The sequence below is a fragment of the Eurosta solidaginis genome, chromosome 5 (genome assembly GCF_040869045.1).
Source record: "Eurosta solidaginis isolate ZX-2024a chromosome 5, ASM4086904v1, whole genome shotgun sequence".
Lineage (NCBI taxonomy): Eukaryota > Metazoa > Arthropoda > Insecta > Diptera > Tephritidae > Eurosta > Eurosta solidaginis.
In genome coordinates this window covers 189,657,082-189,679,935 of record NC_090323.1, presented here as the reverse complement: position 1 = coordinate 189,679,935, position 22,854 = coordinate 189,657,082, and the positions used below count along the sequence as shown (strand labels likewise).

Sequence of the window (22,854 nt, the reverse complement as noted above, 5' to 3'; positions counted from 1 at the left end):
TTGCTATTTTTATATGTCCGCCATTTAGGGTTTCTTTCGTCGCAGCATACAAAAACAAATTGAGTATCGTTGCCTGCGTGATGGTAAATGTCTGGTGATACGTTTGAATCGTAATCGTTGCCAATATTGTCGCTTCAAGAAATGCCTGTCGGCGGGCATGAGCCGTGATTGTAAGTATAAAATTGATACTATAATTTCAATTTATATATGTACATATGTAGGTATTTAATACATTTGTCGTATTAAATGAGATCTGCATTTGTCTATAATCAAATTATTTATAAATTTTTTTTGCGATTGTGACATTTGCTCCCGCGCTGTGATTGGCGCAAGCGCGCAATTTTAAGTTGTCGCCGCGGGCGATAACATTTTTGTTGCATTGGAAAATTATTTTATTTTATTGCCACTCAAATGGTCGCCTTTTAGCTGGCTTGACTTCTTAGCTCACTCGCCATCTTATGAACTCTTTGACCTACTGTCATTTTATCTATTATTTCTGTCCATTGCTTGTCACAGCATGGGGTCAAAATGGAGCCAAACAATTGTCACAAGGTGACAAAGTGCATGAAAATGTGGGGGAAAACGTAGGGGGAAAACCACTTTTGTGTGAAAAGCACTATGGCAAAAGCAAAAACAAAGTGCTATGACTTCCTACCTTATTTAGGTAAAGACAGTCATTTCAAATGCAGCAACAGTTGCCTTGGGACTTCCGAGATGTCTGATTATTTATGTATCTATGAATTCGATTTAGAGCTTTTATTTTAGATTTTGTAAATGATATCTTTATTTGATAAAATTATTGTTATGTTAAAGAATTTGTAATCTTGTAAACATTCAAACTGAACTCTGTGAGTTTCTGGGGCAGAAATGTGGATATTTTGAAGCAGGGGTGGAATTCTTGTTCGGCGAGAAGATGAAATGAAAAAAATTAAATTATTGAAATGTAAGAAAATGTTTGTTTGTTCACTTCATCATTTCACAGAACAAGAATTTCCCCCCAGGATTGTAAATATCTGGTTTCTGATCACATTTTGTGTAAAGATGGGTTAGGTTGGACTAGCCGTTCAACAAAGACCTCACACAGACTAAATGTGTCCATAGTGTCACCAAAATTTGTTTGTTTTTATGTTATAGAATAACTCCGTCCTCTTGTAAAATATGCTAGTTGTTAGCACCTTATTTTCATACGGTCTGAAACAATATAGCTCTCAACCAAATAAGAATGGTAGGTTCTTAGATCTAGTTTTCGGATCTGCTGATTTAAAAATATCATGCCTTGAGTGTCCATTTCCAATTTTGGAAAATAGTTGTCACCATAGTGCTTTGGCTATAAATTTTGATTTTTATGATTTTTATAATAAACCTGCCGAATCCACATTGGAATATAATTATTTCAAGGCCGATCGTGTGGCGATAAACGAGTTCTTCATAGCTACTGATTGGACCTTTCTTAACTTCTCCGGAAACCCGGAGGCCTCCTATGAAATTTTTACGAGAAGGCTTTTACTAGCCCTTTCGAGTTTCATACCTCTAAAAAGTAAGATCTTATTGAATAGGCCACCCTGGTTTAATCTAAAACTAAATAATCTTAAAAATAGAAAAAATAAAGCTTTTAAAAAACATAGGAAGAGCTGTAAAGAAATTGATCGACTTAGCTATATAAGACTTAAAAAGCAATTCGATTTCCTTAATAAGTATCTTTTCAAGCAATATATGCTTAAACTCGAATCAAAACTAAAGTCAAAGCCGTCCAGTTTCTGGTCGGTTACTAACTCCAAAAGAAAAACCAATGGCTTTCCAACCACTATGGATTATGATGGCGAAGAGTCCAGTAATCCACAGGATGCCTGCAACTTATTTGCCAAATCATTCCAAAAAGTTTATTCAAAGTTTACCTCTTCACCTTATCCTATATTTCACTCTGGGTACCGATGCCAAATTTCTAATTTCGTTGTTGTTGTTTCGTTGATGTTCTTCTGTCAATCTCTAAATTGACAAGTAGTGCAAAACCAGATACTGAGGGGTTTTCTCCGATATTTTTCAAAATATGCGCAAACTCCATTGCAGAACCCTTAGCTCATCTCTTTCAAAATTGCTTGAACAGCGGAATTTTTTTGGACTCGTGGAAATTATGCTCCATAAATCCTATATTTAAGTCTGGTAACCGCAATGACATTTGCAACTATAGACCGATTGTTAAACAGAGTACTCTGGCAAAACTATTCGACCACGTTCTTCAACGTAAATTGTTCGATTACGTAGGCAAGGCTATAGTGGAGTGTCAGCATGGATTTTCCCAGGTAGGCCTACTTCCACAAATTTAGCTTTAGTTACTAATCAAATTGTGGGTGCTTTAGAGAACTATGAGCAACTTGACGTCAAATACACTGACTTCTCGAAAGCATTCGTATCCTAGTACGCAAGTTAGCCAAGTATGGAATCAATGGAAACTTGTTGAAATTCTTCACGAGTTTTCTATCGAACAGAAAGCTATATGTGGTAATTGGAGCCGACAAGTCATCTCTGTATATAAACGCCTGGTCAGGTATTCCGCAAGGTACCCATTGTGGCCCTCTATTATTCTTAATTTTCATAAATGATTTGCCCCAGCAATTCAAATTCGTATTTGATGTTTGCGGGCGATGTCAAACTATTTCTGACGATTCGTAATAGCTCCGACTGCACTAACTTGCAATCTGATCTGGACTCTTTTGCCGGTTGGTGCGCAGACAATAATTTATTTTTAAATACAAACCAATGCTGCGTTGTGTCTTATTCCAAAAAGACAACTGCGACATATTTTAACTACAAACTGAATGCTAAATCTCTTAATCGTTGGCAAGAGATTAAAGATTTGGGTGTCATTTTTGACTCCAAACTCTCTTTTTCCAGTCATATTGACTTCATTGTTGCAAAGTCCTTTGCAATGGTTGGGTTCATTAGACGAAACACCAGTGACCCTATGACGTTGAAGGCATTTTATATCTCCTTGGTCAGAAGTCGTCTTGAATTTTGTTCAATAATATGGAATCCTTTTTATGAATCTAACTCCTATAAAATTGAAAGAGTTCAAAAAGTTTTTACGAAAATTGCTTTACGGATGCTTCGCTGGCCAGACGGTCTCCCATCGTATACCAGCAGGCGCAAATTGCTTGGTATTCAGGCTTTGCACGACAGAAGAACTTGTATCTCACTAATGCTTGCCTATACTGTAAAAAACTTGAGCATGAATTTCTCCGATTTATCTAATACTACGTTTCCACCGAACTTAAACTCAGTGTTTTCCACCCTTTTTATGCTAAATATCTCTGGACAGAAATTGAATTTCTTATTTTCGCTTTAGAATTATAGATATCGAGGTTAAAACGTGTATTTCGATACCTCTCTCTATATTTTTTGGCATGTTTTAGCCGCCGTATGAATTAGGCAAACACGGAGTTTGGGTTTGGTGGAAACGTAGTATAGTTTGTTCATTCCATATATTCATGTACTGTTAGACTGAATGAATTAAACAAATAAATAAATAAATAAATAAATAAAAATAAAAATACTAGAAGGACCTAGCTTAGTTGCAGCCTCGAGATCTGGCAACTCTGCCGCTCCTAATAACTGGAGCCTTGACCTGGCGAGCGCAGGACACGAATACAGAACGTGCTCAACTATTTATTGCTGCAGTTCACACTTCCTACACTTGCTATTACTGACGAGGCCTAACTTATAAGCATGTGACGACAGAAGGCAGTGTCCAGTTAGTATTCCAGTCGTGAGCCTTAAGTATTTTCTCTTCAAAGATATGAGCCACTTTGTGAGTCTTATATCGTAGGCTTTGCACATGATCTTAGACATTTTGTAGCTCCGCGATTTGTTCCACACCTTTCCGGCTTTCTTGATGGATCATATGCAACTCCTGTCTCCTTTTAATTACTCCCAAACGGATTGGGACGTATATCGTCGCTTCAGCGAGTATTACATCCTCCTTTTCCAATTCATCGGCCTTTTCGTTACTTTCTATCTCTTTATGAACGGAAACCCAGTATAGATGTATAGTCCAGCCTGAGCGAAGTTTTTTCAATGCTTCTTTGCATTCCAGAACATATCTTGATGAAGTGTTGTTTGAGATTATTGATTTAACCGCCGCCTGACTATCAATATATATATTGACGCGAATGCAGCTTAAGCACGCTTCCTCCGGAAGTTCTACTGCTTTCTTCCCGGCTATTATTTCTGCCTGAAGGACGCTGTAATATGACAGCCTATATGATCTACTTATTTCCGGATCGACACAGTAAATAGCAGACCCGACCCTTTCCATTAATTTGGAACCATCCGTATATTTATGCATAGTGTTACGAATATTAGCAAAACTAAGGAGTGCTGCCAGCTCTAAGCCGATCTAAGCAGTGACGTGAATGCACATCAATAATTCAATCATTATGTATCTACATAAACGAATAAATAATTGCGTCTACACATATGTACACATTCCGACGAGCAACATTTACATACAAGGCAGCAAGAGATGAGATGTCACACACCGATGAATTTAATTATACGCTTATGTGTGTGCGGGAGACTGTAAACTACAAACACATGCATATACCTTATCTGAGTTGTCACAAGAGAGAGCAATAATTTGTGCACGTAGTTGTGGCTGACGATTTTGTAGCCGAAACAACTAGTAACTTCTGGAAATCGAAGAGCCTAGAAGTATGCAGCGTAAACTATAAAAGCGGCGCCAGCGAGTAAGAAGTAATTCAGTTTGATTTGAATTGTCAAGCAGTTACGAGTAAGACGATATCTAGCGAGCAATAGCACTATTATCTTGAAAGTCAATTTCCTTTAAGATATCAGTTTGGTTTTTAAGCTATTCGTTGCACAGTTTGAGTGTATTGTGAAGTATTTTAATAAAGGCCATTTTTCCGTTATTCAATATTGGAGTTATTTATTCAACAGTTTAGCGATACGATCCTAGCAAAAGGGCAAATAAGAGGATTTGCAAGAAAATTCGTTACAATTGGTGTCAGAAGAGGAATTGTTGAATAAATTCCAGAGGACAACAACGACATGGCAAAGTTCAGTGAATTGAAGATCCAGCAACTAAAGAAGGAGTTGGAGAGCCGTGGATTGAATACAAGCGGCGTTAAACTTGAACTTCAGGCACGGCTACGAGAGGCAATGGAAGCGGAAGGAATTGATGTGGAAAAGTATGACTTTCATCTTGATGGCGAGGAAGTAACAAAAGTTGAAGAGAAAAACGAAACATCGCAGACAGTTACGAGCACAGACTTGAACATGATTTTGGCTGCAATATCTGCTCAAACATCGACAATGTCATCACAACTAGAATCGCAGGAGACACGCATAACATCCAAGATTGAAGCACAAGAAACGCGTATGTCAGAAATGTCGACACAGATTACATCGAAGATTGAAGCACAAGAAACGCGTATGGCAGAAATGTCGACACAGATTACATCAAAGATGGAGACACAATTGGAAGAATAGAAGACATATTTGGCATCTCAACTGGAAGCGCAAGAGGCACGTATATCTGAAATGTCGGCACAAATTTCGGAACAGGTATCAGCGCAGCTCTTTGTGAAACTGGAAGAGCAGGATGCAAAAATTTTACAACTCGAGGACAAAATTGATGCCGAAATAGAAGCGTTAAAAGGTCGTATGGAGCAGTTACAACTAAACCGCCCAGCTGTTTCAGCGAGTAATCCAAAGGTAAAGACACCATCCTTTGACGGTTCTGTTCCTTTCCAGGTCTTTAAGCTACAGTTTGAGAAGACCGCAGCAGTGAACAACTGGAATGCGGAAGATAAAGTTGCTGCACTGTTCGTGGCATTGAAAGGGCCTGCAGCGGAAATCTTACAGACGATTCCAGAGTACGAACGGAACAGTTATGAAACATTGATGGCTGCTGTAGAACGACGTTATGGAAGCGAGCATAGGAAACAGATATTCCAAATTGAGTTGAAAAACCGCTACCAAAAAGCAAATGAGACATTGCAGGAGTTTGCTTCAGATATTGAAAGATTGGCTCATCTTGCAAATGCGGACGCACCCGTGGAATACACGGAAAGAGTGAAGATTCAAAGCTTTAAAAATGGCATACGGGACGTCGAAACGAAGCGAGCCACATACGCGAACCCAAAGCAAACATTTTCTGAAACGGTATCCCATGCATTGACTCAGGAAACGGCGTCATTATTGAGTAAACCAGCATACAAAGCTCATCGTGTGGAAGTAGAAAGGCCGGAGTGGGTAGACACAATTTTGGAAGCACTAAGGGGATCTCAACAGAAGAATGCCGGAGTTATTAAATGTTTCAAGTGCGGCAACCCAGGTCACATTGCACGTCATTGCGATCTTGGTCCTAATAGTTCCAACAATGTGGGTGGCCGTAAACGCAAAGCTGGCGGAAATGAGCAAGAGCGTGTCGAAAGTAAAGAACGAAAACTTGCCCCGGCTGTTGAATGTCCTGTGATATCTGTGTCGCAGATTGGAAGGAAATCAAGCAGTCTTACCATCAGAGGGAATGTGGATGGTAAAGAGCGTGTACTGACTGTAGATACGGGGGCATCTCATTCCTTGATTCGATCTGATTTGGTCTACAGGGGAATAAAGTCATTACCTGGAGCGAGGTTGCGTACGGTCACAGGCGAATATAACCAAATTCAGGGAGAAGTAATATGTGAAGTCCTAATTGGGAAGGTCATGGTTCTACACAAATTCGTTGTGGCGGAGATCGTTGATGAAGTTATATTGGGAGTGGATTTCTTGGTTGACCATGACATCAAGATCGATATGCAGAGAAGGGTGATGCATTATGAGAACCAAGATGTTCCACTTAACTTCAGTTTGGAAAAAGGGTTCAGCAGTAAGCGAGTGCTGGTCGAGGAGATTCGACAGAGACCACGAAAGTCAAGGAAAGTAGATCGAGCAAAGGTTGATGGATCGAATGTGCCAAATAAAGCGAAATTAAAAGTACCTGCGAGGAAAAGACCGGCATCAACAAACCCTAATGGACGCACTAAATTCACTGAAAGAATTTTTCAGAAAGAATGCAAGGATGATTTCAAGCCAGCGCGCACTTTTGTTGGGAAACGTCGGAACGATACTGAGTATGTGAAGCCAATCCGTCAAGAACAAGCTCTACAAAGTAGTTCTTCATTGGCCAAGCAACAGAGTGCGAGAGAACGATCCAGAATAATGAGTAGTAAGATGGAACACAGGTACGACAGGGAAAATAATTCGGAAGGTTTCCGGAATGGAGATTTGGTACTGTTAAACAACCCTCACCGGCGGAAAGGTGTCCCAGCCCAATTTCGGTGCAGTTGGGAAGGCCCGTACAAGATTGTGAAGAAGCTCAGTGATACCATCTACCGCATACAAAGCATTGAGAAACCACGGAGTAGAAGAGTGGTACATTTGGCGATGCTAGCAGCGTTTAGATCGAGAGATTTGTCTGATCGGGACGATCAGACTTAGGTGGAGGGCAGTGTTACGAATATTAGCAAAACTAAGGAGTGCTGCCAGCTCTAAGCCGATCTAAGCAGTGACGTGAATGCACATCAATAATTCAATCATTATGTATCTACATAAACGAATAAATAATTGCGTCTACACATATGTACACATTCCGACGAGCAACATTTACATACAAGGCAGCAAGAGATGAGATGTCACACACCGATGAATTTACTTATACGCTTATGTGTGTGCGGGAGACTGTAAACTACAAACACATGCATATACCTTATCTGAGTTGTCACAAGAGAGCAATAATTTGTGCACGTAGTTGTGGCTGGCGATTTTGTAGCCGAAACAACTAGTAACTTCTGGAAATCGAAGAGCCTAGAAGTATGCAGCGTAAACTATAAAAGCGGCGCCAGCGAGTAAAAAGTAATTCAGTTTGATTTGAATTGTCAAGCAGTTACGAGTAAGACGATATCTAGCGAGCAATAGCACTATTATTTTGAAAGTCAGTTTCCTCTAAGATATCAGTTTGGTTTTTAAGCTATTCGTTGCACAGTTTGAGTGTATTGTGAAGTATTTTAATAAAGGCCATTTTTCCGTTATTCAATATTGGAGTTATTTATTCAACAGTTTAGCGATACGATCCTAGCAAAAGGGCAAATAAGAGGATTTGCAAGAAAATTCGTTACAATAGCATTTTCCATAAGTGTACACATCACATTCAGGACACTGGCGCTATGTCTGCCGTAGGTCATGATGTAAGAAGAACAATAGATGAAAGAGGAGACAGTCAAGTAGCTTGGTGAATGCTTTTTGATGTAAGCTGAACGAGCGAGCCGAGACGAAGTCGACCAAGGACAACCTTGTGACATCGTGGAGGCTTCATTTCCCCATAGACTCCTTCCTTAACAATCGTGGCATAAAAGTCGCCAAGCGTGAGTTTTGCATGTTTTTCTAGTTTATCATAAAATGTTCCTAATCTATATTGGTCAGCTTCTCAGTCAGCGCTAGGCGTAGATAAAGGTTTTGTCGCTTTAATGTGGATCGCGGAGATATGCTTCCTCGCTGTCGTGAAGTCTTTGTAACATTTCTCCCCCCGCTCTAGTGAAGTGCTTGCGAAGCATATTCTGATGCAGGTTGTGGTGCTGAAACAACCGATTAAGAGCTCAAACACAAAGTCAATCTCGTTCCTTTTTATGGCGTCCACATAAATGCTCTACATATAGGGGATGTTACACACCTTCATTACCGATTGTTACTAAGTACCTTCTACTTAAAGAAGCGGTTTATACTGACTAGGCGTGTGTTATTGGCGGAGAGTTCCGACAGCCATGAAGTGTTTCGCAAATCATGTCAACTATGTTCCAACAGGACGAAACCGATGCAGTTGGCAGACATTCAATTATTGGCGGTGAACTAACTAGAATAATTTGACCATCCAGCAGCAACACACACAAGACGTTCCTACTTCTCGATAAAAGACCCAATATATTAAGTAATCTTATTTATTCCAACAAAATGAGGCTCCACTCTCTGCTGCTGGTCTTCTTCGATTTTTACTTCCTTTATATTAGGTCGGTTGAATGTTCAAACAAATCTTGCAATCGATTTTAAGTAACTTCTCATTGAGCTACAAACGTGAAACTTTATACATAGGTTCGAATACCGTGACAATGCAACAAAAAGAAAAAAATTCGTTAGGTGGCGCTGGGATCGAAATAATTAGATAAGAGTTTGAAAATTTTCAAACCAGCTTTTAAGTAACTTCTCGATGAGCTAGAGACTTGAAATTTCAAACTTAATTCAGAGGTCGATGACAGCCGATGACACGTTACAAAAAGATTCGCTAGGGGCGCACGGGATGAGATATTTAGAAAAATCGTACTAAACGGAGCGAATTTTGGGATTGATTTTTATGTAAGTTCTCATTGAGCTACAACTGTAAAACTTCGCAGATAGGATAAGACGTCGAGAAAATTTAAAGAAAAGGAGAAAAAAAAAATTCCTTTAGGTGGCGCACGGATCGAAATATTTAGATAAGAATTTGGAAATGTGGTGTTTCGAGATCGATTTTAAAGTAACTTCTCATTGAGCTAAAAACATGAAACCTCTGAGACAGGTTAAGACACCGTGACAAAGGAACAAAAGGAGAAACAAATTTCGTTAGGTGGCGCACGGATCGAAAAAATTAGATAATAATTTGGAAATTTGAGACCGGGTTTTAGAGCTTAATTGAGAGGAGGTCGATGACAGCCGCTGACACAATACAAAAAGTTTCGCTAGGGGGCGCACGGACTGAGATATTTAGAAAAATCAAACGGAACAGAGGGAATTTTGGGATTGATTTTTATGTAAGTTCTCATTGAGCTACAACTGTAAAACTTCACAGATATGTTAAGACAGCGAGAAAATGAAAGAAAACGGAAAATAAAATAAAAAAATTATAAGCACTTCCTTTATACAAATGGACAAAAAACAGCGAAAAATGTCTCCTTATATAAAGACATATTCTTGCTAAACTTTGATTTTTAAATTTTGTGATTTTTAAATTGTGAGAAGTAAAAATATAAAGGTGGAGCGCAATTGATTGACTAATAATATTTCAATTCGTATATCTTCAAATCGCTCGGTATTACTCGAGTCGATATTTTTGTCTCTTCCTTGATATTAAACCATCAAATGCCTTGAATTAGAGAGAAATTGATATCTGACCGTCCAGAAATCGAGCAGAATATCGGCTCGTGAAAAAAGTCTTGTAGGTTGCAACAGGAACTTCTGATTGATTTACACGTGCAGTTCTGATTTCGGTTCCGAATAGTAAACACCAGAAGTATAACGGTAATTTATTCGCCATCCTCTTCAACCATCGATTCCTGTTCCCGTAAACTAACTTCTGTAATATCTCTATTATAAACGTAATCATCCGTTACCATCACTCAAATACACTTAAAGCCATTACAAAAACAGTTTATGTAAATTATGGCGCTGCTGTGACAATAATCAATTTTACTTACAGCTCAGCTGAGGAGAGTGAACAAGCGTACAATGAATTGTTTTACGACCACAACGGTAGACCCCCGATGGTTGTTCAGAAGCCTTACTTCTTAAGGATTATATAGATATGGAGTTTCGTTTGCCAACGAATTAAATTTTTGATCTTTCAGATTCAAGAAAACTATGATCCAATTTTCAGATAGATAGCTCTGGATTTTTATCTTCAACTTTTCCATGTCTTAAAAAAGGGAAAAACCAATCTATGTAATCCCATTCAAGTTGGTAGTTATGTGCTAATTTAGGATAAGACAGGGAGGGGTTTTGCAAGCAAGAAAAACTTCAAAGAAATAGCCGCCCAACTGTATCGGTTGAACGCCAGTTTCCTTGCAACATGTGGGTGTACTGCGTTGCGTGCACGAGCAACTTGAAAAGTAGAACATTTTTTTGAGATATTGCAAAGCACGCCGATCGAACAGCGAGAGCAGCAGAATAAAAGAAAAAACAAGCAAGACAAAAAAAGTTTAAAAAAAAAATAGTTGGAAATTCTTTTCTCCGACGTTATATGAATCATTCAGTACTTGTAAATTAGGGCGCTCCATATACCGATTAATTGAATTGAAGTCAAAAATTTGAACATATCACTAACTGTAACCCTATTCAAGTATAGTACATATGTCTTTTTCCATGTGGTAGTATGATTGTTGTGGCGGCTGTAACGGATCGTGCGCGCGTGTAACGTGGAAATGATTATGCTGTGCCGTTGATGCAACATGAGGTGTGCAACAAACTTGCAACATTGATCGTTATTGTATGTCTCATTCTGCAAACATTTAAATCAATTGGCAAAACAAATAAAATAAATGAGCAAAAACATACTTAAAAACGAAAACAAAAAATAATATGCAACACAATCGTACATATGCAGCAAACTCCTACAAATTTATTTGCATTCGTTCAACTTAACTGGCTATCAGTTGCTTCGTGCAACAGCCTCCTATCTCCATACTTATCCCGCAGTGAAACTTCAAACTAGTCAGAAAATGTACTAGTTTACATCTAGAATTTTCCAACCGGAATAAAACTAGTCCGAACGTGACTAAGATTGTACCAATTAGGTAGTATGAACTAAAAGATTTGTGCCATACTGAAGTTCCCGGAGTTCCCGAAATCTCAAAGTATGAGGGAGTACACTGTATAGAGGCCGAAACCAAAACCGGAGGTGTTAACTGTTTTTTATCGATGAGTTATCGACTTGCTATTGACGAGATACAGACGAGTTATCGATTTGTTATCGAAGTGCTATATTTTTGCTCTTCATAACAAAGGGTACATCTTTTTATTGACGAGTTGTGGATTGGTTATAGATTTGCTATAAATAAATAATATACAATACAATACAATACAATAATACCAAAAAGTTATCTTCAAATTATCGATTTATTACCAAAAACTTATCGACATGCTATCGAAAATGTATCGATGTATTACCGGAAGTTTATAGAATATTTATCGAAAATTTATCGATGAGTTATTGTAAAGTTATCAGTTAAATATAGCACAGTTATAGGTTTGTAATCGGCGTGTTTATCGTCGTAGCATGTATTTATTTGGCGGAGCGGCGGCTAACAGTCATTGGAGCAGAGGAGGTTAGGTAGGACGGTTGAACGGTCGGGTAACGGGCGGATTGGTACGGCGGTACAGAAGCAGCGGCTTAACGGCGGTAGGATGGCGGACGGCCAACGATCGTCGTAGCAGCAGCGGGACGGATGCAGCGGCTTAGCGGCGGTAGGATGGCAGACGGCCAACGGTCGTCGTAGCAGCGGCGTGACAGATGCAGCTGCTTAACGGCGGTAGGATGGCAGACGGCCAACGGTCATCGTAGCAGCGGCGTGACGGATGCAGCGGCTTAACGGTGGTAGTTTTGCAGACGGCCAACGATCGGCGCAGCACCAGCGGGATGGAAGCAGCGGCGGCACCAGAGGGGTGACGGCAGCGGCGGTGGGCTACGGAGCGCGTACCAGGGCCGGGGTGAGAGGGGAAGTAGGCTGGCGATGGGGTTTACCTGGACAGCGGCGGCTCGTTCCGGGCGGGATCGGTTGACAGTATCGGATTGATCAGCAGTCTTCAGCAGAATCGATAGTGGGAGGGGTCGGTCACCTGGGGAAGATACTGCGAGGACTAGGGATGCAAACGATACATCGATGTTTTTAAAAAATCGATAGAATCGGATGAAAATCCGATGTTTAACATCGATGTTTCATAATTACTCAATATCGAAAAATTGCCGATACATCGAATTCAACTTTGACGATGTTTCGAACATCCACATCTCTAAAGTTGCCTTTATTGACGCCATTCTTGTTTAAACGGTTTTATTTAGCCTGACTTGACAGGCTGGCTGGCACGAATTATGTAATTGAAATTTAAGTAACTTCCCGATAAGCTACAAGCTTGAAACTTGGAATATAGTTCAGTTCCCGATGACAATGCAATAATGAGGAAAGAAAACTCCGATAGGTGGCGCATGGATCGAAATATTTCAAAAAATCGTATTTGTGGTCCGATTTTTTTCATATTTGGAACATATAATACATGAATGAATAGAAAGCGACCTATGAAAAAAATCGCCGTTAGGTAGCGCAATCATCGAGATATTAAAAAAAATCGTATTTGTGGTCCGATTTCGACCATATTTGGAACAAGTATTACATATAGTCCGGTAGAAGTGACATCAAAATATTTTGGAGTTCGAGGAGGGACAAGCATACGTGGCGCAGAGTCGAGTAAAGTCTTTGGAAGGATTATGTATTGAGGACTTAGGTTGTAACAAATTGTCAGGTAAGAGTCCTTGTAATAATGAGTCACTAAATGAACTAAATAGAATGAGAAATAATAGGCAATTAAATAAAGACTAAAAACTTGAAAATAAAATAATTAAAAAAAAATTTTTAAGTTAAACGGTTTTATTGAAAACAATACTTACATGAAATAACAATAATACGAAAAGTTAGAAAATAATTAGGTAGGTCCTAGATATTATTCATCAAACTCCTCATCAATCTAGGGCGTTGATCAGACAATTCAATGAAAGCGTTGGACGCGTCAAATTTCTATTGATAGTCATAAGTAAGACCACTGAACCTTAATCAGGTTATGCTACGCCTCACATTTTTAGAAATTTGACGCGGCCAACGCTTTTATTTAATTGTCTGATCAACGCCCTAGATTTATGAGGAGTGTGATGACTAGTAGGACTAGGACCTACCTAATTAATTTCTAGCTTTTAGTGTTATTATTACTTCATGTAAGTATTGTTTTCAATAAGACCGTTTAACTCAAACATTTTTTATTAATTATTTTATTTTTGTTAAGTTCCTGAAAACTGATGTAATATGGGGAGACTATAAATATCACGTACCCACTAGAGCGGCGTAGTTTTTCCAAGATTTAATTCTACTGAAAAAACATCGGAAAACATCGATGTATCGATGTTTTTCTTCCGATGTTTTTTATCATCCATGTTTATTTTGTCGATACATCGAAACATCGATGTATCGATTTTGCTCCTCAAAATTGGCATCCCTAGCGAGGACTCGTTAGTGCCGACTTCACCGCTAGACACCCCCGCTACCCTACTTGCACGCTAGATAGAAGGTGCTTAAGGGGGCGGGACTGGACTAGCTGGGACACCGCGGATCGATCCATGGGCGGAAGGGAAGTGCACCTTAACGGCACAGCGGTAGCCCCCTGTGCGCACACATCGGTCCACTGCCTAAGCCAGAGCTGAGGGGTGAGGCGCTCAACACCCAGGGGGGCGACGGATGGCAATAGCACAAAGGCATCCGCCCGCTCGTCCTTACCTGGGTGAAGGGTGACCCGTGCCATGACGGCGCCCCTTCCACACATCGGTCCACTGCCTAAGCCAGAGCTGAGGGGTGATATAGTCATTAAGGCGTCGAGCTGCATAACACACAGGGGGGCGACGGGTGGCAATAGCACAAAGGCATCCGCCCCGCTCGTACTTACCTGGGTGAAGGGTGACCCGCGCCATCACAGCGCCCCTTCCACTCAGCTAGCTAGCCGGAGTGGCAATTTTGTCTTTAAAAAGACAACTACTTCCGCTGGCTCACCTGCGAGGACTGAATTGAAAAAATGCAAATTAGCTGTTTATATGGGTGGTGCCGCAAACTGGTTGAGAAACTAATACACCATTATTGTGATTTTCTTGTGTTTTTCTTGTGTTGACGGAACACACCATTGGTTTGCTATCAGTCGTTGGTAGCGTGTGTTTATTTACCATAGTGGTTTTTGGCTATGCTATAGAAAAATAAGTACAGGGAGGTTCAGGTTTAAGTGAATAAGGAAATACAGGGGGGTGATGTTATTGCAGCGAATCGCCCCAGTTCCGAACTAGGAAAGCTGAGACCGAAAATTTATTGGTATGCTTTAAAAAAAAATATCGATATTTTTTTGAGAGATGATGGACTTGTTATCGAAAAGTTATCGATTTGTTGTAAACAGACATCGATTACTTTCAAAAAGTTGTCGATTTGATATTGAAGTGTTATCCTGTTATCCATTTCTTATCGGAGGTTAACATTTTCCTATCGGTGTATTACCGAAAATGTATCGATTACTTATTAAACATGTATTGATATGTTATCGGGAACTTATCGAATTCTTATCGGAGTGTTACCATTTTTTATCGGCGGGTTATCGATTAGTCTTGGACCACTCGTCGGTTTGTTATGAAACCGACATCGATAAAATTTCAATATAAAATGGAAAACACATCTGTGCCTCGACAATACCCAACGAATAACACTGTCAGTAATGGAAGTTGCCGATAGTAATTCGAAAAACTATTTGTTTGCAATTTCTTAATAGTGTTAAGGTAGTCCAAAAAGAGTAAACTTGTGGCAATACAAATTTTAAGTTCTATCGAACACTGCAGTTTCTAGGGCTCGAGAAATTCCGTTTAAACGGTTATGACCGCTCAACAATGCGTGTCAGTCGCTTCTCCGATTTGCCCATTGGCGCCAATTTGTAACACAAAGGGAACTTAAATCATTTTCCACCTGGTCCTTCCAGCGAAGTGGGGGCCGCCCTCTTCCTTTGCTTCCGTAGGTGAGTTCCGATAAGAATACTTTCTTAACGGTAGCATTATCTTTCATTTGCATTATTTGTGAAATTAAAAAATTGACTGAGAACTATGGAATTGGTCTCAAGAAAGAACTAAGAAGAACTAAAATAAGAAGCGGAGGAAAATTTTTACTTCTTAGACTTCGTTATATGGAACACAGATTTCCGACGTATTAACAGGGGTTGAAAGCATACCTCTGCAGAGCTAGATATTTTCATTACTGGGTACATACTTATACATATAAACATGCACAAAGGCATACATATAAACATATGAATATCTTTTTTATTCAGTTTAACATTTAGCCTTTTTCTGCTGCACCTTTTCTGTGCAACCTCACGTTAAAGCCATTGGCCTGGTCATTGAATAAAACTTCCTACACTTTATCGCTGTTTGGTTGTTTGGCATTGTTGTTGTTGCAACAGCTTTTCCATTTTCTTCTTGCCTTTTACTTTGTGTTTTACTGTTATTTTTTTCCGAATATTTTCATTTTTTTTTTTCTTCAAATTTGTATCTTGCTTTGTTGTAGCGTAGGCTTTCCAAAGTAAATGCTCTGCAACGGTTCATGAACTCCAAAAAAGTCTTGGGTGCACGTAGTGCGCTTATGTGGGCGGATGGTGCCACTCAAGCGTGTCGCTGTCGGATAGATAAAGTGATTAAAACAAGCTAACGAACTACAAAAGTTGAATTAAGTAAGTGCAATAAAAAATTAAGGGAACATATTTTTAACTTTTTTCCATGGATTAGCTAAGATTTTTGAAGTAATAACACTTTAACGGGCAATGTGTATTTAAATACAATGAGGAAGAGTTTTGTTAAAAAGTAGAAAATGACTTCTACCTGCACAGGTGCTCTCATGACAATGGGGTAGGCATCCATCTTCTGGTTTTCTGAGAAACATAAGCCTAATGTATTTGTTGGCCGCTTTCGTGGGCATGCATTTGATGAGACTCTCCGGGGACAGGTCGCCAAGAATTAAGTGATACCATAATAAAGGCAGGTTAGGGTGAAGAAATCGTGTCTGGCTTAGAATAAGGTAACTTGGAAGACGACTTCTCCATACTATTGATTCAACCATGGGCTCAGTTCGGGAATTAGTTCCCTGGTCCACTTAACAATAGTGCTGCTGTTGTCAGCATCAATTCGAGCTCATTACCTCTGATTCTCCAAACGTCTTATTTTATTCTTCGTGGCATTCGTCAATACTGATGTGAGAAATCAGAAGAGCATAACTTTTAGATGCTTTCCATGTATTTTTATTGGTTAATGAATTGTCAATCAAGCTTAGTTCATGATTCGTATGAGATGTTGAAATAGAAAGGAAAACCCTTCCACTCGAGACATTTATGTCCATTTTGAATGTCCTCAGTGAGTGCTTCATTGTGTCAGTGATTGTGCCGACACTTTGTGAATAACACTGAACGACCTCTTCTGCTTATTCAGTTCAAACTGCTGAGCCTTTATGTACCGGATCCCTTCGTATTAGTTGAGTATAATTATGTACTCTTATATCCCTGAGAGGCGGGGCCTCATCATTCCGTTTTCTGTTAGAATGACCAGTGTTCTGAGTATTTAACAAGAATTGTATGTTAAGAATTTAGTTTCTCTCATTTATAGGGAGTATTGCCGTCTCATTGCGCAGATCCCATGGCAATTTTGGGCGCGGTGTTTTGAAAGGCCTGCAGCTACTTTCAGTGTGCTTCTTTCAGGCTCGGCGACCATCATGGAGACGCGTACAACACATGTGGCTGGCCAATTGCTTTGTAGGTAGCTATAAGCGTGTCTTTGCCTTTGTTCCAAGAGCTGTTTGCCAGGGGTATAGAGGAATTTGTTAAGGCACTGAACTTTAAATGCCATTGTGGATGCATGTTCGCTGAAATACAGGTCGTTATTGAACTTTATAGCCAGTACTTTGGGTGCCGGACAGTCGACAGCGCAATGCCATCGACGTGGATGTCGACTTTGCCGCGTTCATGTCGTAAATACTGTCGCCGACGACTTGTTGATTTTGCAGCATAGCTTATTCATAGAAGGAAGGACCAAAACCTGTTGCTATTATCGTGCAGTCATCGCCGATAACTCCTTAAGGTAAGGAAGGGTGCTTCTATATGTAAAAATTAAACAAAAACAAGTAAGGACGAGACTGTCTTCGGCTGTGCCGAAGACTTCATACCTTTCATGAATGGGGCTGAACAATAATCTTATCCCGTTCGTAATCTCCAAATAATCGGATGTATAAGGCGGTTAACTATTGCCGGTCAACAGTTTCTGAATGGTGTTGTGGCGATATGCAAAATTTAGGGTTCAAAGCTGAATTCATTAGCTCCGTGAAGTGGTTTGCAGAAACTAGAACCGCTACGATAGAAGACCGTTAAGGGTAGCACATTAAGCTCAACAGGGTCCTAAGTTTCAGGTTGCAAAAGACGTTTTGCGGCCAAGTACGTTTAGCCTAACCTAACCAACTTAAATTAAATATACCCAACCTCTAACTCTCTCTCTCTCTCTCTTATTATATTTATCTCATTTCTCTTACTCTTCCTCTATTATTTGTTCTTTTCCTCTGGTTTCTTCCTCTAACTATTCCTATTCTTCTCGGTCTGTCTGGTGTTCACATAAACCCTACTTTGAAACCTTCATAAATATTAACTTAGAGCTTTAGAAGCCTATAACAGATAACAGATACACAATTTTTTCCTTTACGAGGTCATCATTTTTGTTGAATATCAAGCCAATTAAGCTCAGAGCTCCGTCGCCAGTGAGTCTGATAAACTTGCAAATGATCAAACTGCGATTAAAAATAAAATAATAATAACATAATTTAGCGATAATTTGTTCGTTTAAAAACGTCCAACCTCCCTCTGCACATGCTAACTACGTCATTTAAAGTTTGATTCACTATATGTTCCACCATAATCGTTTTTGTTGTAATGCCTTTATTATAATGCACTCAAGCATGAGAGACCAGTCAATGTGGTAGAGCGCATGCGCGCATTCATGTGTTTCAAGTTTAAACAATTTCATCGCCCATTCATCAGAACTCGGCTGGTTGCTAAACTGCAACGGCCCCCGCTAGCCCCGTACGCTCCGCTATTTCGACTTATCAAGCTCATTTAGCCTCGCAGCCGCGGTTGTTGACCAGCGCGTTTAGTTGCGTATCATCCATGGTCTATCGAATTTAAACGATTTCGATGTTTATAACCCCTGGCGTTCTTTTAACTTTATAATTTTTATTATTGTTTGCTGTTTTTATAGTGGCTATTTTTTTTTATGTTTTGATAGTAAATAGGTATGCGCAAGTAGATTTTTCTTGTTGTTCTACTCTTGTATAGACAATTTAATTTGACATGACCCAGTTAGACGGTTCAGCGGTTTGTCCACTCACTTGCCGGTTAACTCATTATTTTGTCATTGTTGTTTAATTTTGACGTGACTGCAATTTGTTTTTGAATAGTTATTGTTGTTGTTGCTGGTTTATTTATTGTTGTGCACTTTTTATACTCAACTGAGCAGAGCTCACAGAGTATATTAATTTTGTTCGGATAACGGTAAACCGTAACGGCATAAACTAATCGAGATATATATAGATTTCTATATATCAAAATGATCTGGGCGAAAAAATAAATTCATTTAGCCATGCCGGTCCGTCCGTCCGTCCGTAAACAAGATAACTTGAGTAAATTTGGAGATATCTTGATTAAATTTGCTATGCGGGTTCCCGGGCACTCATCCCAGATGGCTATTTAAAATGAACGAAATCGGACTATAACCACGCCCACTTTTTCGATATCGAAAATTTCGAAAAACCGAAAAAGTGCGATAATTTATTACCAAAGACGGATAACAAGATGAAACTTGATAGGTGGGTTGACCTTATGACGCAAAATAGAAAATTTTTAAATTTTGGACAATAGGCGTGGCACCGCCCACTTTAAAAAGAAGGTAATTTAAAAGTTTTGCAACCTGTAATTTGGCAGTCTTTGAAGATATCATGATGAAATTTGGCAGGCACGTTGCTCCTATTACTATATGTGCGCCAAATATGATGACGAACACGCCCACAAAAAAAAAAAAAATGTTAAGTAAAATTTTAACAAAAAATTTAATATCTTTACAGTATATAAGTAAATTATGTCAACATTCAACTCCAGTAATGATATGTTGCAACAAAATACAAAAATAAAAGAAATTTTCAAAATGGGCGTGTCTCTGCCCTTTTTGATTTAATTTGTCTAGAATACTTTTAATACCATAAGTCGAACAAAAATTTACTAATCCTTGTGAAAGTTGGTAGGGGTATAGATTTTATGACGATAACTGTTTTCTGCGAAAATGGGCGAAATCGGTTGAAGCCACGCCCAGTTTTTATACACAGTCGTTCGTCTGTCCTTCCTCTTGGCCGATAACACGATAACGTGAGCAAAAATCGATATATCTTTACTAAATTTAGTTCACGTATTTATCTGAACTCACTCTATCTTGGTATTAAAAATGGGCGAAATCCGAATATGACCACGCCAACTTTTTCGATATCGAAAATTTCGAAAAATGAAAAAATGCCATAATTCTATACCAAATAGGAAGAATATGATGAAATATGGTGATTGGATTGGTTTTTTGACGAAAAATATAAATTTGGAAAAAACTTTGTAAAATGGGTGTGCCACACCATATTAAGTAGAAGAAAATGAAAAAGTTCTGCAGGGCGAAATCAAAAGCCATTGGAATCATGGAAGGATAACTGTTCGTGGTATTACATATATAAATAAATTAGCGGTACCCGACAGATGATGTTCTGGATCACACTGGTCCACATTTTGGTAGATATCTCGAAAACGCCTTCACATATACAACTAAGGGCCACTCCCTTTTAAAACCCTCATTAATACCTTTAATTTGATACCCATATCGTACAAACACATTCTAGAGTCACGCCTGGTCCACGTTTATGGCGATATCCCGAAATATAGAACTATGGCCCACTCCCTTATAAAATACGCTTTAATACCTTTCATTTGATACCCACGTCATACAAACAAATTCCAGGGTTACCCTAGGTTCATTTTGCTAAATGGTGATTTCCCCTTATTTTGTCTCCAAAGCCCTCAGCTGAGTATGTAATGTTCTGTTACACCCGAACTTAGCCTTCCTTACTTGTTATATTTCACTTTTGATACGTTTTGAAAATGTGCAAAATTATAGTCGAATTTTCTGCAAATATTCGCGCTCATTTAATTAAATAAAACTTGTTAATTGTATTATTGTGGGTCGGAATTGAAAAAAGAATTCCGCGGTAAGAAGTACTCATACAAAAGGATATGCAAATATATGTGTATAAAATTAGAGACTTAACTGCGGTATACACATCGCAGGAAATAAAAAATTCCATACAAAAAACAATCAAGAAATGTTCAAGAAAAATTTCGTTTTTCAAGTAGTATCCAAAGAAACTCTCGCGCTTTCTGCTACCTGTTTCTAAATATTTTTTTAGCAAAGCGTACACAAGGGAGTCCTGATTTCATCAAGAAATACATATACATATGTGTCTCTCATTATTTCTTAAGCAATGAACCTTTAGGAACACGGTCGGTTATATACCAAGGCTAACGAGAACTATATTCATGAGTTTTTCGAATGACGTTTACAATTCTATTTGCAGCCAAAATAGTCGCCCGCCCCTGCGCGTCTAAAACCAAGGAACAAAAAACACAATGAAAGCTAGGCATCGAAAGGCTGCAATCGCAACAGACTGCCAATGATTTCGCAACTCGACTCTCACACCTGCTCTCTGGAAGCACAAAAATGCTCCCCACAAGTCCACGTTAAAAGCGAGCGCATCAAGAAGAGTGTGTCAACGCTACCGCGAGTTGAAACGTGAAACGATACGCCTTTGCAAGAAAAAAGGTGATACAAAAAGGCGTGAGTGCGGGGAGCTTGAGCTGCTAGTCATCAAGAACAACGCCCGCTAAATTTTAACAAAATATTCGGCGACAGATGGAAGGTTTTAAGTCAGGCGACAAGCTGAATACTTAAACGGCAATCTTGTAACCGATTCGCACAGACCACTTAGATTACGAAGAGAAAACTTATCTGCTATACTAAATGGAGACAGCGATGTAGCGCACAGGGATGTTGAACCCAATCCCGCAGTCGATGATGATGATGTTAATGACATCTATCCGATTATGAAGAAGTCAAAATAGCAATAACTATATTAAAAAACAGCAAAGCCGCGGACGCTGATGGATTGCCTGCGGAGCTATTCCAATCCGGTGCTGAGGAGTTGGTAAGGTTCATGCATCAGCTTCATAGTCGGACGAGTGCGTGCCCGGCGACTGGAATCTATGTGTTCTTTGTCCAGTTCACAAGAAGGTGATTTCGTAAGCTGCGCCAACTATAGCGGAATTGGGCTTCTTAATATCCTGTCAGGTGTATGGTGTGACTTCGATTATTTGGGAAACAAATTAATACAAACAATAACATGGACTTTGAGCTTTACTCCAGCTAAGAGCGTATTTTTAGCGGAACCCGCCTATGGATGCAGAGGAAGAGGGCGGCCACTACTCCCCTGGAAGGGCCAGGTGGAAAACGATTTTAATTCGCTTGGTGTGATCAATTGGCGCCAATTGACCCGGCTAAGAAGCGGCTGCCTTGTTGGACGGCCGTAATCGCTTAAACGGTTAAGCGCCAGTTAAGTAAGTAACAAAGGTTTTATATGAGATACCATTTTTTATCGACGGATTATCGGTTCTTTATCGAAAAGTTATCGATTTGCAATAAAAATATTTTAGTTTTGTTATCGTTTATCTTTTTTTATCAAGACGCAGTCAATTTATTATCAAAAAGTTATCGATTATTTATCAAAAATTTATTGAAGTATTATGATGTATCAATAACTCGATGTGTAATCGGAGTTTCACTAATCTGCATTCGGCGTGTTATTAATTTTTATCGATTTCTTATGGAATAGCACAACATTATACTTATTCGATAGGACTGCTGCTTCAGATAAAAAATGATTTATTCTACCTGCCAGTACATAGCAAGACTATGCCAAACCGATGACTTTATGAGGAGCTTTTATTCCACATATCGGACATACGAAGAAATTTATCATTGGTTAGGCGCATGTGGTGCCATTTCGAGTTCATAAATTTGGCTGGCCGATCGATTGAGAGCAAGCAAGACTGAGCATCGGCCATAGATTGACACAGTTAAAAAGACGATCTGTGACA

General features: G+C 39.3%; 1 protein-coding gene across 3 annotated transcripts in view; it reads left to right on the top strand.

The window, feature by feature from the left end:
* Positions 1-22,854, top strand: part of Eip78C (Ecdysone-induced protein 78C) — a 908,078-nt gene that overhangs the window by 605,419 nt on the left and 279,805 nt on the right. For all 3 annotated transcript variants that reach the window (XM_067786959.1, XM_067786960.1, XM_067786961.1), the window contains one exon: positions 29-170. In XM_067786959.1, coding sequence (XP_067643060.1) covers positions 29-170 — 142 coding nt within the window. The remainder of the gene's footprint in view (positions 1-28; positions 171-22,854) is intronic.